The sequence below is a fragment of the Silurus meridionalis genome, chromosome 12 (genome assembly GCF_014805685.1).
Source record: "Silurus meridionalis isolate SWU-2019-XX chromosome 12, ASM1480568v1, whole genome shotgun sequence".
NCBI lineage: Eukaryota > Metazoa > Chordata > Actinopteri > Siluriformes > Siluridae > Silurus > Silurus meridionalis.
The window spans coordinates 20,530,824-20,546,974 of record NC_060895.1 but is presented as its reverse complement, the minus strand read 5'-3'; the positions used below and the strand labels follow the sequence as shown (position 1 = coordinate 20,546,974).

Below are 16,151 nucleotides of genomic sequence, written 5' to 3'. Positions count from 1 at the left end.
TATACAAATACAATTAAATACAATACACAATTCAAACGAAACGATCACAATCACTTTTCTCCTCAGTACATAGAAAGACATTAAAACCAGCGCCTTTGTTAATCAGTCACACACTTGCACGTGTTGGAGCACGTTTCTCTCCAGCTCTGCTCGTGTGTGCTCAGTAGCTTGGTTTAGAAATCGTTTATCAGATTCGGCGCCAAGACGGATCAAACTCGACAGGCTCGGTTAGGATCCAACTCCTTTTGGATTTCTGAGTTAGCTTTGTTTTTGTCTTTCTTGCTTCCATGAGGCTGAATAGTCTGCACTCTGTATCTGACAGAGAGGTGAGATCTGTTTCGAGCCTCTCAATGAGCGATGTGGGACTCTCACTCTCGATGCGGGGCACCGAAAACCGGACTGACATCATTTCCTGGAATTCATGCAGCACACAAACAGTTTAGTGTTTGGTTCCCATACAGCGACAGAGCTGGGCTTTCCCACACAACACCCAGTGCCTCGAAGCCAATGCTGCACTGCCTGCTTTCTTTTGAAGTGTGAAGTAAAAAGAAAGAAAAAAACAGCTCCCTAACAGCAAGGCTACAGATATACGGCAGAGGAATACGATCAAGACCCCGCCTAGGAACATTTGGGAACTCTGGGCAAGCATGCCAGGACTGGGTGGTCTCCTTTTCGGAAGAAAAAAGAAATCCACACACGTTCTCAGAAAGCGCACAAGAAAAAAAAGAGACGAGGAAAAAGACAAGAACATGACAGACTAAGAGGAAACGAAGAGAAAGCATACTCACCTCTGAGATGTCAAAGTGGAAATCGAGCGTTTTTCCGGGAAGCGCTTTGGATGCCGCGTCCCACACGCGACTCACGTCTACATGCGAGACTCTGCTGCTGGAAGGAGACGAGGGAAGAACCAGACTGGCAGATCGAGACACAACTAACTTCAGAATGTTCAAAGCTTCCTTCCAGTGCGCCGTCTGGAATGTACACACACACACACACACACGCAAATAAACAAACATCCACAGAACACGTGCAGGTATGCAAACAAATACAAACATTGCATGGGTGCGCGCACACACACACACACACACACACACACACACAATCAATCCAGACATAATAAAATAAAATAAAACACAGAAACATTAATATAGATACAAAGCAACCAGGGAGCCTTCTTGCAAGCACCTAAGTCTCCTTCTGTGTGTGTGTGTGTGTGTGTGTGTGTGTGTGTGTGTGTGTGTGTGTGTGTGTGTGTGTAGGCCTCAGTTATGTGGAGACTAGCCAAGAGGGCAGAGTGTTTACAAAGACTTTCTGGGTGTGTCTCTGAATTTACTGCCCAAAAGCATGGAAAAGGCTGAAAGACAGGAAAAGATAAGCAGAGCATTCTGGGAAATGAATTAGCACAATTTCAAAATCAAACAAGATAATAGAAACCAGGTGAGCTAAAAAAAAACAGCTAATCCCAGTACATTAAAAGCTCACAGATCATGACAGCTGGTCACGATTTTGAAACATAAATAGACACAAAAATCTGTCTATGTCGGACCCTAGTTATGCCCTGAGCTACGTAGGTCCACTTGGACAAAACCCAAGACCCACAATCTTTGATAGATCAGGGTTCAGTATAGGTGACATTTACATGCGTCAAAAGGGGCATAATAAAAGGAAACATTTGACATCCTCCTCACCATCCTAAAGTAAAGAAAATAAATGTTTTCCATTAATTTATTATGTATAAGCCATAAAATGACAAAAATAAACAAAAGAATGTGAAACCTTGCTAAAATCTACACTATATGGACAAAAGTATTGGGAAACCTGACTATTCCACCCATATTTAGTTCTTCCATAAACTCTTACAACAAAGCACACAACTGTATACGACGTCTTTGTAGATGGTAATGTAACATTTTCCCTTCACTTAAACTTGGAGACCCAAACCTGATCCAGCATGACAATGCCCCTGTGCACAAAACCAGCTCCATGAAGATGTGGTTTATATGGGCTGGAGTAAAAGATCTTAAGTGACCTTTATAGAGCTCTGATCTGAACCCTACTGGACACCTGTGGGGTGAATTGGAACACTGACTGCACCCCAGGCCTCCTTAACCTTCATCAGTATCTACACTTCAACATCTGGTGCAACATCTTCTCAGAAGAGTAAAGGTTATTGTGACAACTAATGAGGACTAAATGTGGAATGGTAAGTTTAATAAGCTCATATCAAACTTGTGGTCAGGTGTCCATATTGTCTGTCTGTCTGTCTGTCTGTCTGTCTGTCTGTCTGTCTGTCTGTCTGTCTGTCTGTCTATCTATCTATCTATCTATCTATCTATCTATCTATCTATCTATCCATCTATAATACACTGCAGAGTGTTGAAAAATGATTAAGAGAGACTAAGTAACAGATTTCATCAAACCTGAACAAACTTCTCGATGGTGTTGAGAACATCAGTGTTGAAGCTCCTGGCCTGGATGCCACTAAGCTCCATGTGTGTAAGCAGACTGTAGATAATCTGAAGGAGGCTCTGCTGCATGCTGGGAAGACCTTTCTCCAACAACTGCAACACATTGCATCACACCAGCATTACATTACACCGTCAACTAGTACAACATTCATATAAAACATCTGTCTTGTACTCATACTGTTTGAAAGTAGTTTATCAGAAAATTGCTAAATATTATACACAAATTTTAAAGAGAATTGGGGAATAAAAATACTAAAATAAAATGAATAAATAATCAACCATACGAACAAATATAAATATATATATATATATATATATATATATATATATATATATATATATATATATATATATATATATATATATATATATATATATATATATATATATATATATATATATATATATATATATATATATATATATATATATATATATATATATATATATATATATATATATATATATATATATATATATATATATATATATATATATATATATATATATATATATATATATATATATATATATATATATATATATATATATATATATATATATATATATATATATATATATATATATATATATATATATATATATATATATATATATATATATATATATATATTATACATGAATAAATACATAAATGAATGTCCCTAATTTTGTTTTTTAATTATGTTTGTAATTATGTAAACTTTTTTTATTTAATGCCATTTGATTTTGATTGTATTTGCGTTAAACCCTTTTAATAAAAGTTTGTTACTGAAAATAACATTGAAACAAAAAGTGCTGTTTACCTCAGCCATGTAGGTCACCGTGCACAGAGTATTTTCACTGAAGGCTTCATGCAGGTAGCGACACACCACATTGACCCAGGACAGGCAGTCACGTGTGTACGAGTGTGTTTTGTATAGCATCATCACGTGGGCCAGGTTAGAGAGCTTTGAGTTCTTCTCATCGAGGCAGACCTGAATATGAAAACGAGAAATAATTAAAGAAAAATCTCAACGCTCTATTTAGTAGATCGCTGTAATGGTGTTGGTGTTCAGCAGAGCAGACCTGAGCTATCCTCTCAGCCACGTCTTTACAGAACTGAGTGGGACAGTCAAAGTGCTGGACCAGGTGAGGGAGGAGACAGAGGATGTTTAAAGGGAAACCTGGAAACAGCAACAGGACATAAGTCGAGTCATTATACAAAATAAAATAGCTTTTCAGGCTATCTGCATCGTTAAAGTATTAACGCGTTTGCGTTCACCGCCTTTCAGACTTCCTTTTGAACAGCAATTTACAATAATATAATTTATACACCTGAGCTGTTGAAGGTTAAGGGCCTTACTCAAGGGCCAAAAGGGCCGGTTTGGTGGTGCTGGCATTTGAATTCATAACCTTCTTCGATTTCCAATACCAACCACTAAGATACCACAGTATTACATAATTAACACGATATTACTCCTAATATTTTATTAAAAGGTACACGGCTATTAATATTAATAGATCGAATTAAAATTTCATTGGTTCATGTACGTGATCGCTATTACCCATTTATAGCTATTATTATTATTATCAGACTTACTCGCTAAAGCTATGCTAAATGCTACTTCATTCAAGCTAATACCTCATACTGATACTGATTTTCTAGAAAATATTAATCAAAATAAATAAATATTTCACAGAACTAAATAAGCAAGTTGTAGTCTACATTTTCCAAGTAAGCATGCAAACTGCACACCTATGGACTGGGTGGTGTCCACTACAGGCAGACGGGAGATGGGCGTGAGCTGGCAGAAAAGCTGCAGCGTGAGCTCTGTGGTTGAAGCCGACGTGAATCCCTTGAGCAGAAGCTGTTGGAGCCCGGAGAATCCAATCCACCTTAGCTGGCTCTGGATCTTCTCCAACTTTTCAAGGTACTCTTGCTTCTCCTGAGAGATGTGGGTGAGCAGCTTGCTCAGCAAGCGCAGCGCCATCTGGTACTCAAACTCAAAATCAGACTCCATGAGGGACACGGCTGCCCAGAAGATGGTGGCGAGGAGGTTACGAGGATGGTTGGCGTTGGTTGGGTTGAGAGAGAGTGTCGTCAGTGCAGGAGGTGGAGGAGTGGGAGTGAAGCTTGGTCAGGTTGCCCGGTCGCCGATGGGCGTGGGCATGTAGACGGTCTAGGGTTGCACTGCGAGGGACTTCCGAGGATCGATCCGCCTCGCCAAAACGCTTAGGCACAGAGTAGCTTCGCTGGTGGCGGATTCGCTCAGATGTTGTTCCGGAGCCAGGAACCAAATCCATTTGACTGGTGCTCTTTCTGTTCATTGTTAGCTTCCCATCAGCAGGAAGGTCTGGAGAAGGAGCCCTGGTAGAATATATTTGATATTTACATAAGGAATTAAGTTAGCTTTCAACAGCATTAAAGATAAAAATATAAAGAAATTATGGTGTGCTTTAAATAAATAGAAAAACATGCTAGTGTTGAGAGATAGCTATAATATATGAGGAATAACGTTTCACTAAATGCTGAAATTATGCTTTATCACATCTACTGTATTATTGATTTTACCATATCACCAAATGTTCTTTAATTATTATCAGTGGTGTAAAGTATTTAAGTAAATGCACTTTGTTATAAGTCTAATTTCTACTTTTACTGAATGTCAAAGATATGAGCAACTTTTACTCTCTAGTAAACTACATTTATGATTAATATATGTACTGTTCAGTCCACTATATTTTATTTGGCATTGACCGCTACTATTTTGCATACCATTCGTGGCTAATTCATTCTGCAGAAGTGGCGACATCGCTATCGCTATAACAGTTCTTCTACTTTGTAACATAAAACTGTCATTTTATTTGTTAATTTAACATACGTTTTTTTGAAAGATTGCTTTAATACTTTTTTTGAACGACTTGTTTGATCTTTGGTTCATTCTGGCACAGTGAAGAGGCTGATGTGTTGATCTCGGTGAATAAATTGCTCAGGTGTTCAATTTGATTTGTATTTTAGTAAATAAAACCTCACAAATCAACTGTTTTTGGCTTTTTATTAACAATGTGACTTGGTGTTGAGGACAATGCATCTGTGAGTAAAAGTAAAATACTTAAGTACTGTTCAAATCAGAAGTCTTTTATTATATTTTAACACTTTTATATTTATCATATTTATTTTTACCTTACTTTACTCGTTTATTTTTTATCTTATATTGTATTTATTTCATGTTTAGAAGTTGGACAGTCATAAAAAGTAATTAATTTGTCTTTGAAATTTGAATTTGTAATTTGAATTTAGAATTAGAAATTAGAAATTGTAATTTGTAATTTGAATTTAGAGTTTGAAATTTGAATTAGAAATTAGAAATTTAAATTAGAAATTTGAATTTGAATTTGAAATTTGCGATTTGAATTCATAATTTGAATTTGAAATTTGAATTAGAAATTTGAATTTATAATTTGAAATTTGAATTTGAATTAGAAATTTAAATTTAAAATTAGAAATCTAAATTTGAAATTTGAATTTGAAATTTGAATTTAAAATTTGAATTTGAAATTTGAATTGGTGGCTGATCACCTGATAATTTAACTGCACTGCTATGAACAAAACATGAAGCTTAAACTAAAAGGTCTGTGCCTCTTACCTTGTAAGAACGGTCATTAAATCATTGTTCTTCAGGCACTCCGCGAGGTTGTCTACTACGGATTCGAGCGTTAGGAGAAGCTCCATGACATAACCCTGAGAAGAACAGAAACATGAATTAGCATTACTGTTACCAGCTTTAGCAAGACAAATCATATTACAAGAATTTATAAAAATCTAGAGATTTATCCGCCTCACCTGCACCTCCTCTCCATGTTCCCCCACCACCTCAACAAGGCGAGAGAGCAGGTCAGACACGGCCAGAGCTGAAAGCGGTTGCCTCAGAGCACGAAACAGCTGGAAGGAACGGCCGGCGTAATGTCTGGATGAGCTGCACAGAGCTGTCTGCAGAGCGATTTCACTCAGCTGTTGCTCCAAACATGAACCTGAATGCAAAGACACACATACAAGCCACAAACGCTATTTTAGTAAATCAAGTATATTTATTTTATTCCAAATGTATTGTAATTTTAATACATTATAGTAATTATCATTTTTATTTGAAGCACTTGCCTGATTTGGATTCTTTAAACACAGAAATGACATGATGCAGGAAGTTGGTGAGCTGCTCTGTGCTTTTTGAGTGCTGGTTCTTAGGACTGATGTCTTCATGACACCACAACGGACCAAACGGCCTGAAGAAAATATGGAATAAATATTGAATGTAATGAACGTGAGCTCTATAATATGGCTTCAGCAAAATAAAGGGATATGACATCTATTGTTTGCGAAATCTAGCTTATGATCAGAAAAATGTAATGCTGTTGGGTCAGAAAGTGCTGGATTATTTCTGTAACTTAACAACTAACACAGGGACAAATAATGCAAATGTTTAACACTAAGAAATGAAAAAATGTCCAAACAATATGGAGGCCCGTTTCCACCACATGATCAAAAAGTTTGTGTGACTTTTTTTTCTCAATTTTCTCCCATTTCTGACTTTATTTCTCGCGATTCCAAATTTATTTCTCACAAATTTAACTGTCTGAATTGTAAAAAAAAAAAAAAAAAAAGTCAGAATGAACAGAAGTAACGTCAGAATTGGCAGAAAAAAAGAGAATCGCAAAAGTTATTATGTCCAAATTGGCAGAAAAAGTCAGAATTGTGAAAAAAATAAAAATAAAGTCAGAATTGTGTAAAAAAAAAAAATAATCGGAATCGTGAGAATTAGAAGCGTAATTGCAAGAAATACAGTCGGAATCGGAAAAAAAAAGTCGATATTGTGAGAAAAAAAAATCGGATTGCAAGGAATAATGTCGAAATCACGAAAAATTTTGACAGAATTGTGAAAAAGTGTCAGATTTGTGAGAAGAATTGTAAGAATTACACTGTGTATGTATATATATACACACACACACACACACACACACACACACACACACACATTTCTCAAGAAAAGCATAGCTTTGTTCCAAACGCTTGCACTGTTTACAGGTAACCACTTGGTGTCAGTCAAAGCCAAATGTCGAGAGTTTACCGGGTGCTGAGGAACTCCACGAGCTTGCTGCTCTTCTCATCTGTGTCAGTGCTGCTCTCCAGAGTCTCCGACTCTTCAGTGGAGTAGTGTGGCAGGTTGCTGCTGCTGCTTCCCAGACTCAGACTCGAGGAAGTTGACGAGGAGCTTAATCCAGAGTCTGGCACCGGAGACGCCTGGGCATCCCTCAGGAAATCCACGCCACCTGATAACATGATATGTGTGGTTGGGGGATGGGGGTGATTTATTAAAGCAGGCTTGGGCTTAATGCATATATGGTCCACCATTAAAAACTTTTATAAAGGGCAATCATGTAAATGATATTGATCATACTTTGATCAGGCAGTTATTTCTGCCTTAATGCTGTTCATGACAAGTTCAATGAACAGAAAAACTGGGACTGGGGTTGATCCCAGTTTGGGGATTATCTACCCTCTAATAGCTTCCATAATCCATAATCGCAGAAGGTTTGAGTTAAAAGACTGCATATAAATTAGACTCACAAAGTATAATTGTTTAAAAATTGTCCCACACATGAAGTCAAACTAAATCATCTCTCATTCAACTACATCATGAAGCATAATGGCGATACAAGCGATGAGCACAAAAAAAAAGAACTGTTTAGAGTTCAGCGGAAACACACTCATACTTTTCTCACTCATTCTCACGCAATAATCAGTAAATATAACAAATGTAATAAATGAAAATAAACAAATGTAATACATTATTATGAAGCAAAATAGATAATAAATTATATCAAAATGTATCAATGTAATATAGGTGGTAGGTGAGGTGGTAGATTAGTTGTTAAGGTATTGGACTTTGTATTCGAAGGTTGTGAGTTCAAATCCTAGCCACACCACACTGCCACTCCTGGGCCCCTCAGCAAGGCCCCCTAACCACATAGGCAGCACTATGCACACTGAGCAGCAGTTGTATGAATGAGATTAGATTTAAGTCAGTCTAAAGAAGGGCATCTGCCAAATGCCATAAATGTAAACGATATCTGACGTATAATCTTATCTTTCATTTAATTATGCGTACAAAAGTTTTGATTAAAACTAGACTTTTTAAAACCCTGTCCCAAATTCATAGTTCATACAAGGACAGAGTGTGTGTGGTGTGTATTTCTAACTATGTATGTTTACGTAAAAAGGTTGAAACTCAGCAGATGAAGTGACTCTGATTCAGCTGGTTATTTTGACATAACAAGACATAACCGGAGGCAAAGTGATTTGGCAGCCATGACGCGAGTATTAATCTCAGTCACAGTGTTATGACAGCGTACAGTGAATAATATATGATCGGTGTCAGTTTGGCTGAGACCAGACATGCTCAACTGAGCGACAAATTCAAGACCTGGTCTTTCTTTCTCACACACACACACACACACACACACACACACACACACACACACACACACACCAGCCTTTTAGGGCAGGAAGATAAAAACAGCGCGTTGGAATGCTCTAATCAGGGCTCTAATCAAGACTCCCCATACACGTGATTGTTTTTGGCTTGGCATTCATTTTCGTCGGATAAGCATGTCCTCATTTCTCCATCGAGACAGATTAGAATAGCAGTGCTGTATTCTGCTTTGAGAAGTATGTTAAGTCTGTAAAAAGGCTTCCTTTTAAAAATAATGTATGAGGGTGCTGTTATTAGGAGGTCAACCGAAGGTCAACGGTCAGCCTACAAACCATTATAGGGGCAACATTTACAATGATTTTGTTTTTGAGAATCCTGAAATAATCTTAGAGCTTAAAAAAATAACTGTCAAATTCTTAGCCTGAACGTCCTAACTTTCATTTCCACCCTTCCTATCTGTCAAACTAATGTTTGAAAATAACCCAGAGGGCACGATATATTATGTAACACTGACGCACCTGTGTAGAAGAACTCAGTTTGGTAGTTGGGTCGGGTGCCAAGACTTTTGCTGTGCATCAGCATGGAGGAGACCAGAGGAAAACTCCTGCTGCAGGAAAGCGTGAAGAGCAAGTGCAGGAGGAGATGCTTGCAGTGCTCGAACACCTCGGGCCGACAGTGGTCCATTCCTGAGTCCAGCATCAATAAGTTAATATTTTGAAATATTCAGTGGGTTTAATATATATAACATTTTTTACATACTTATTTCCGAATTCTAAAAATAAGAGGCAAATCACTTAATAATAGCCCTTTTAGGCTTCATCTTCAACTGAGATTATTGGCTCATTTACCATAATAAAATATCTGCAAGACAATCAGTGAGAAATCGCAAAGCATACACAACTACGTGATGGAAAACCATAACCTGTAGTAAAAAGCTGCCTATAATGCCTTATTAAAGTTTTAGAACTATCGTTGAATGCGCTCATACGTCATTGCGCTCACAGGACGTAAAACAACTTTTTTCTTAAATACAGGATATTTGTACAAATGGCAATGTTCGCATTTACTCCAAATACCTATTAGAACACTAACAGTATACACAGCGACTAGGCATAATATTATGACATTATTACATTAAGACCAGTGAAGTGAATAACACTGATTATCTCTTCATCATGGCACCTGTTAGTCAATAGGACACACAGTATTAGACGGCTAGTAAACATTTTGTGCTTAAAGTTGATGTGTTAGAAGCTTGAAAAATTCGCAATCGTAAGGATTCAAGTGAGTTTGATAATTTGTCTAGGCGACTGGGTCAGAGCATCTCCAAAACTGCAGCTCTTAATTCTAATTTAGTTCTAAATTAATACTTTCCAAATTTTTTAACACTTTAATCGAAATAGGCATTGACAAATATGGATGCTTTATGCAAATGTATGTTTAATATATATATATATATATATATATATATATATATATATATATATATATATATATATATATATATATATATATATATATATTTATGTGTTGATGGAGAAGTATAGAGAAGGTCAGAAGAAGTTGCATTGTGTGTTCGGGGATTTAGAGAAAGCATACGACAGATTGCCGAGAGAGGAATTGTGGTATTGTATGAGGAAGTCAGGTGTGTCAAAGAAGTATGTGCAGGTGGTGCAGGACATGTATTAGGACAGTGTGACGTGTGCAGTAGGAACGACAGACTGGTTCCAGGTGGAGGTGGGACTGCATCAAGGAGCGGCTCTGAGCCCTTTCCTGTTTGCAGTGGTGATGGACAGGTTGACAGACGAGGTCGGACAGAGTCTCCGCAGACTTTAATGTTTGCGGATGATATTGTTATATGTAGTGAGAGAAGGGAGCAGGTTGAGAAGAGCCTGGAGAGGTGGAGGTACATGCTGGAGAGAAGGGGAATGAAAGTCAGTAGGAGTAAGACAGAGTACATGTGTGTAAATGAGAGGGAGGGCAGTGGAGTGATGCGGTTGCAGGGAGGAGAGGTGGAGAAGGTGGAGGAGTTCAGGTACCTGGGGTCAACAGTGCAAAGTAATGAAGAGTGTGTTAGAGAAGTGAAGAAAAGAGTGCAGGCAGGGTGGAGTGGGTGGAGAAGAGTGACAGGAGTGATTTGTGATAGTAGGTATATATATATATATATATAGTCTTGAAAAACCTCTGTATGACCCTGGCCACTGTACTGTAACTCAGTTTAAGGGTGTTACCGATCTTTGCACATTGACTTCTCTAAAATATATCCAAGTTTCATTTCTATAGTATTGTTTCTTGAGTTGCTGAAATGGGAGGGGTAAACTTACTGTATATCTCTAGGAATTTGGAATAGAATGGTTTGCCTTTTATGTACATTAAGTGTTCCATTAAGTATGAGAGCAGACACTTAATGAGCCTTCAGTTTCTAAAATAAGGACATTTGGTGAAAATTTTGTTGGTATTTTTGTTAGATCTGACGGAGGAAAAACTAGCATGGTAATCATAACAGTATCTGAATTAAAAAAAAAGAGATACAAGCATTATATCATGGATATATCTTGAAAGATATATCACCAAGAATGAATCAGGCACAAAAGAACACTTTCACCGAATAGAAAGTGATTTTAAAGCTCCATCTGATGTGTATGACGTTTGCAATGAATCATAACAGTTTTAAGAAATACATACATATTTTTTACAACATCCAGTATGAAATAAATTCTTTTCCCAGAAACATAAAAATTTGAAGAAAAGAAAAAGCCAGACAGGATATTATGTCTTACCCAGAAACAGAGCATGCAACAGCAGAGGCAGGTGAACACTCCAGTCCTCTTTCACACTGTGATCCACCACCAGCTCCGTCATGAAGATCACAGCTATATTACTCCTGAAGAACCGATGCAGAAACTGGTTTAAAAATCTACACAAATCTGTGTACACACATTTGTGCTGATTCTAATCATGAGTATTTGTTAAAATGAAACTGTAAAATTGCATAAAAACAATAAACTCTCATGCAAACAACTGTATTTTTTTATGAAACTGAACATATGAAATTTGTGTATTTTCTAAACAATTAAACAAAAATTTTAAAACTTTTTCAAGATATTTAGACTTTCAAAAAGGCAGTCCCCAACATATTGTTGGACCAGTTTAAGATTAGAGACAAACCTTATTGGCTTCCTGTTGCAATTGTGGAAATGATGTTTTCTCAACTCATGCCATATGTACATTAGATAGTGGCTTATCAACACCTAATAAATAATACAGTGTGAAATCTATATTCCTTTTCCTCTGAATGCTCTTTTGTCTCGACCCGGTGGTTGTTGACCTACAATATACGCTATGTTGTGTGTGTGAAATGTAAAATGTTCGATAAAATATGGTTTATTTATTCATCAATCGATTTCTCGATCGTCTCAATCTGATAATTCAAATAATGATTTTAGCCATTCTACATGTCAGTGTTTGATGAGGTGCATCAAGACTTGTAATATGAGACGTCTTTATACAACATGCCAAATCTGACACATTTGCTCATCATTCCATACAATATATATATCCGCTGTCGTAAACAAGTGTGACTCAGCAGCAGCTTTTGCTTAAAATTTAATTACAATTTAAATAAACATTTCACGATTACGCCACGTGAAAACGTTTAATCTTACCTGTGCAACGGACCGCGCAGGGTCACCGTTTCAGGCAGGAAGTCGACCAGAGGGGCCCAGCAACCTCCGTTAGCCGGCATGGGTAAAGGCAGCGGCTGATTGGTTTCCAGGACATTCATCAGCCAACCAGCATACGGTGGGAGGGGCTCATCTACATTTCAGGAAACATTTTATTTTACTATATACTGTATATCTAACAGAAATGTATTTGAGGTATAATTTTCAACCTCATCTTTATTTGCCAGGTGGTCCATATGAAGGGGTGTTGAAAGTAAATTCATGGTTTAAATTTCATGGTTGTAAATAACGTTACATGATCACACCAGATTTTTATTTCTACACGTTGCGTAGTGCAAGAGTTACATGAGAACGTTTATTGGACTCATTTCAGAGTGTTTATCATCCTCTTTCTTTTGTCCATAATCCCTCTATCCTTCACAATGCAAATATGCATTAACACAAAACTAGAAGCCACTCTCCGAGCCTGAGGATATAGCACAGAGCAGCACGGTTCACTAAAGTTCACTCACTCTTTTCCTCGTCGTACGAGCCTCCGGAGCTGTTGCTGTATCGAGACTCAAGACGGATATGAGCCCTCATCATATTTTTCAGCCTATGACAAAAAAACACACAACATACACACAAAACACAGACCTGCCTGTCAGGAACTTGCCACACATTATGGCAATTAAAATGTCTGAAATAATTCTAGAGGGTGGGATTGTCCTCAAGTTCTTCCACTCCAGTAGCAGTGGGAGATATTTTAAGTGTAGGTGCGTGCTTGTGATAAGGTAGCCGTTGTTACTGTACCTGTCCTCACTTTCTTTTGCCATTTTTGGGTCTTCGCTGTCAGACATGTTGTCCTGGATGGCGATAACCGTATTGCTGCTGGATGTCGTACCTGTCCAGACGTTGTAAGAATCTGGGAGTAAGAATTTTATGGTTGTGTCTAGCAATTTCTAATGGGTATGACATTTTTATTTAAAGACAGCAGCAATTGATGGTGTGTGTTTTTACCAGAAGTGGCAATGGATATTTTGCTGGTGGCTGAGAAGCGATAGAACGGGGGATTGTCACAGTGTACAACCATGGGATTGACCGGGTCTGTCTGCTGGAGATCAAACAGCAGCTCTTCCATTGTCTGCGTGGTGTTGTTCCGACAAAGATAGATAACCACTTTCTTAATCTGAAAACAGACGGAAGGACAGAATAATAAAAGAGATATGCACTGCATGGCCCTATTTATTGTGATGATCAGGATGATTTGTGAAATTCAAGGTTTGGTAGGCAATGAAGATTTGAACAAAATATGATCTTTACCAATCAGGCAGAACATTATGACCACCTGCCTAATATTTTGTTGGTCCCCCTTAAGCTGCCAAAACAGTTCTGACCTGTCAAACATTAACAGCATTAATTTCTTCAGCAGTTTGAGCTACAGGAGCTCGTCTGTTAATCTGAGCAGATGAGGATTAATGGACATGCTCAAGGGAACATGTTTGGTCCTCTGCGTTCCAGTGAAGGTAAATTGTAATGCTAGAGCCATCTGAGACGTTCTCTAGAACCGAATATCTAGAACACAAACTGTACATATTTGCACCTTTGTCTGCTTCCTTGCTTTGGTATTTGGTCTCTTCTAGCCTGCTTGCATTGTCCTTTCCTGTGCTCTGATTACTGCCTAATTACCAACTTGTCCAAAATGCCCTGGGAGAAACGAGATCTAGATAACTGTCCAATCAGAGTACAAATGACAAAAATAGACTAAATGCTTCACCAGCGACGTGGCATTTACACTCTATAGCTAAATGTTTGTGAGGATCCGATAATCACACCCATTAAAGTACCATCCACAAAACTTTCGCAACAGCTCTAGAAGCATATAACAATTTTACTTAATTAATTAGTATTGCTAGATTGTTATTGTTGTTTTTGGTGTTAGATGCAAATGTAATCTTTTAGCTGTTTGATAAAATATCAACGCTAGAGGTTGGGAAGTAAAAGTGCTGATGTATCCTTATTATGTTAGAACTAGGAATAACTGGTTATAACTGGTTTGTTAGAAACAGGACAAGGCTTTTAGTCGAGGTTTAAAGTCAATATAATACAGCATTAGCATTGGCTCTTGATTAAAATTTAAACATGAGAAGGGAAAATTGATCAGAATGGGTTTCAGAGTGCCACTACAGCTGCTGCATGTTGCTCCATTTCACATCATCAAATCAGGCGCTGTAATTTCTGCTTATTAAAATAGCAACTGGTGAGAACAGGAAACAATTCGGTTTAACCACCAGCTATACACAGCAAATGATAATAGACCCATGTTGTTGCTTGACATGTTTCGGATTGTTGCGTTTGCCGCTTGAGCGCCTCAGGGCTGCCTGTTCTAATAACAGGTGTTGTCGAACAAGAGCTTTCACAGCCTATTTATCATTTTCAAATGACAATCATCCTCACCTCCACCCTTCAACTGTGACAATAGCTTCCTTAACAAACTGCCCAAGTCCAAATACAAACCGATGCATGATTCCAGTAGGTAGAAGTAAAAGTATGCATGCAGTTAAAGCAGGACTGATATTTCCTGATGGTGTTGTTCCACAAGACTCACATGTGGGAGGAGAAGGGTATCACTGCTGACACCACACAAGCTGATCAGGAACTGCAAGGTCGTACGGAGGTTACTGCTCCATTTCTCATTAGAGACCACGGCGTTCCAGGCTTGCTCCATCTCCGGGCCTGGCACATCATCGCCGTACTGAAACACATCAGGATGAAATAAATGCACTGTTTTTTTTATTTTTTTTTATTTTTACATAATTGACATAACTGATGCGACCGTGGTTATTTAAATCCAATAACAACAAAAAGGAAATAAAGCATTGTAAAATAAAGACTTCTATCTAAAATAGATATGAAGAGAAGGATACAATTCTAAGATAACTATCAATAACTTAAATATAAAGTAGATATACATTTTTATAGATGAAGGCACGATTTAAACGCAATCCTTACCTTTAGATTTGACCTTATTTACTAAAACTTGATTAAAAACTAATGTTTCTTTAAGGAGTTCTTCATATAATCAGTATATAAGCCTCCTAAAGAGGCTCTGGTTCAAGTTATGTTGCTTTAATGTCGTTTCAGTTGTATTGTACATAATTGTACAGTTGTTACTGTAGTTTGGAACAAAAACAAATTATAGGATTTTACATTAAAAAAAAAACCTTTAAGATTTAGTTAAGATACATTCAGATGAGTTTTAAGAGCGTTGAACCGGAAATGTTATGTTTTTTAAATATGCTGTGTCTAAATTTGTCTTTTATTCACCATTCAATTTTAGAAACAGGGTCTTCAAAGGGTCCTTTGTATCATTACAGATTAGTCACATTAGTAAGCAGTTTGGTTTTATGGTTAAAACTAAAGAAATATTAGGAATGTAAGGTTGGGGGTTCAGATTTCAACAACACCAAGCAGCCACTTATTATTATTATTATTGCCTCTATTGCTTGCAGACAATCTTGCTTGGAAAGATTGGTCAAATGATGGTTACT

At 37.4% G+C, this 16,151-nt stretch overlaps 1 protein-coding gene across 1 annotated transcript in view; it reads right to left on the bottom strand.

Annotated features, from left to right (window-relative positions):
• Nucleotides 1-16,151, bottom strand: part of frya (furry homolog a (Drosophila)) — an 82,044-nt gene that overhangs the window by 18,589 nt on the left and 47,304 nt on the right. Inside the window, 17 exon segments of the mRNA XM_046863172.1 lie at nucleotides 789-971; nucleotides 2,421-2,561; nucleotides 3,275-3,445; nucleotides 3,537-3,634; nucleotides 4,207-4,549; nucleotides 4,551-4,818; nucleotides 6,098-6,192; nucleotides 6,295-6,482; nucleotides 6,610-6,731; nucleotides 7,574-7,775; nucleotides 9,457-9,624; nucleotides 11,719-11,822; nucleotides 12,604-12,754; nucleotides 13,134-13,216; nucleotides 13,414-13,504; nucleotides 13,621-13,789; nucleotides 15,209-15,355. Of these exon segments, the coding sequence (XP_046719128.1) occupies nucleotides 789-971; nucleotides 2,421-2,561; nucleotides 3,275-3,445; nucleotides 3,537-3,634; nucleotides 4,207-4,549; nucleotides 4,551-4,818; nucleotides 6,098-6,192; nucleotides 6,295-6,482; nucleotides 6,610-6,731; nucleotides 7,574-7,775; nucleotides 9,457-9,624; nucleotides 11,719-11,822; nucleotides 12,604-12,754; nucleotides 13,134-13,216; nucleotides 13,414-13,504; nucleotides 13,621-13,789; nucleotides 15,209-15,355 (2,724 nt within the window).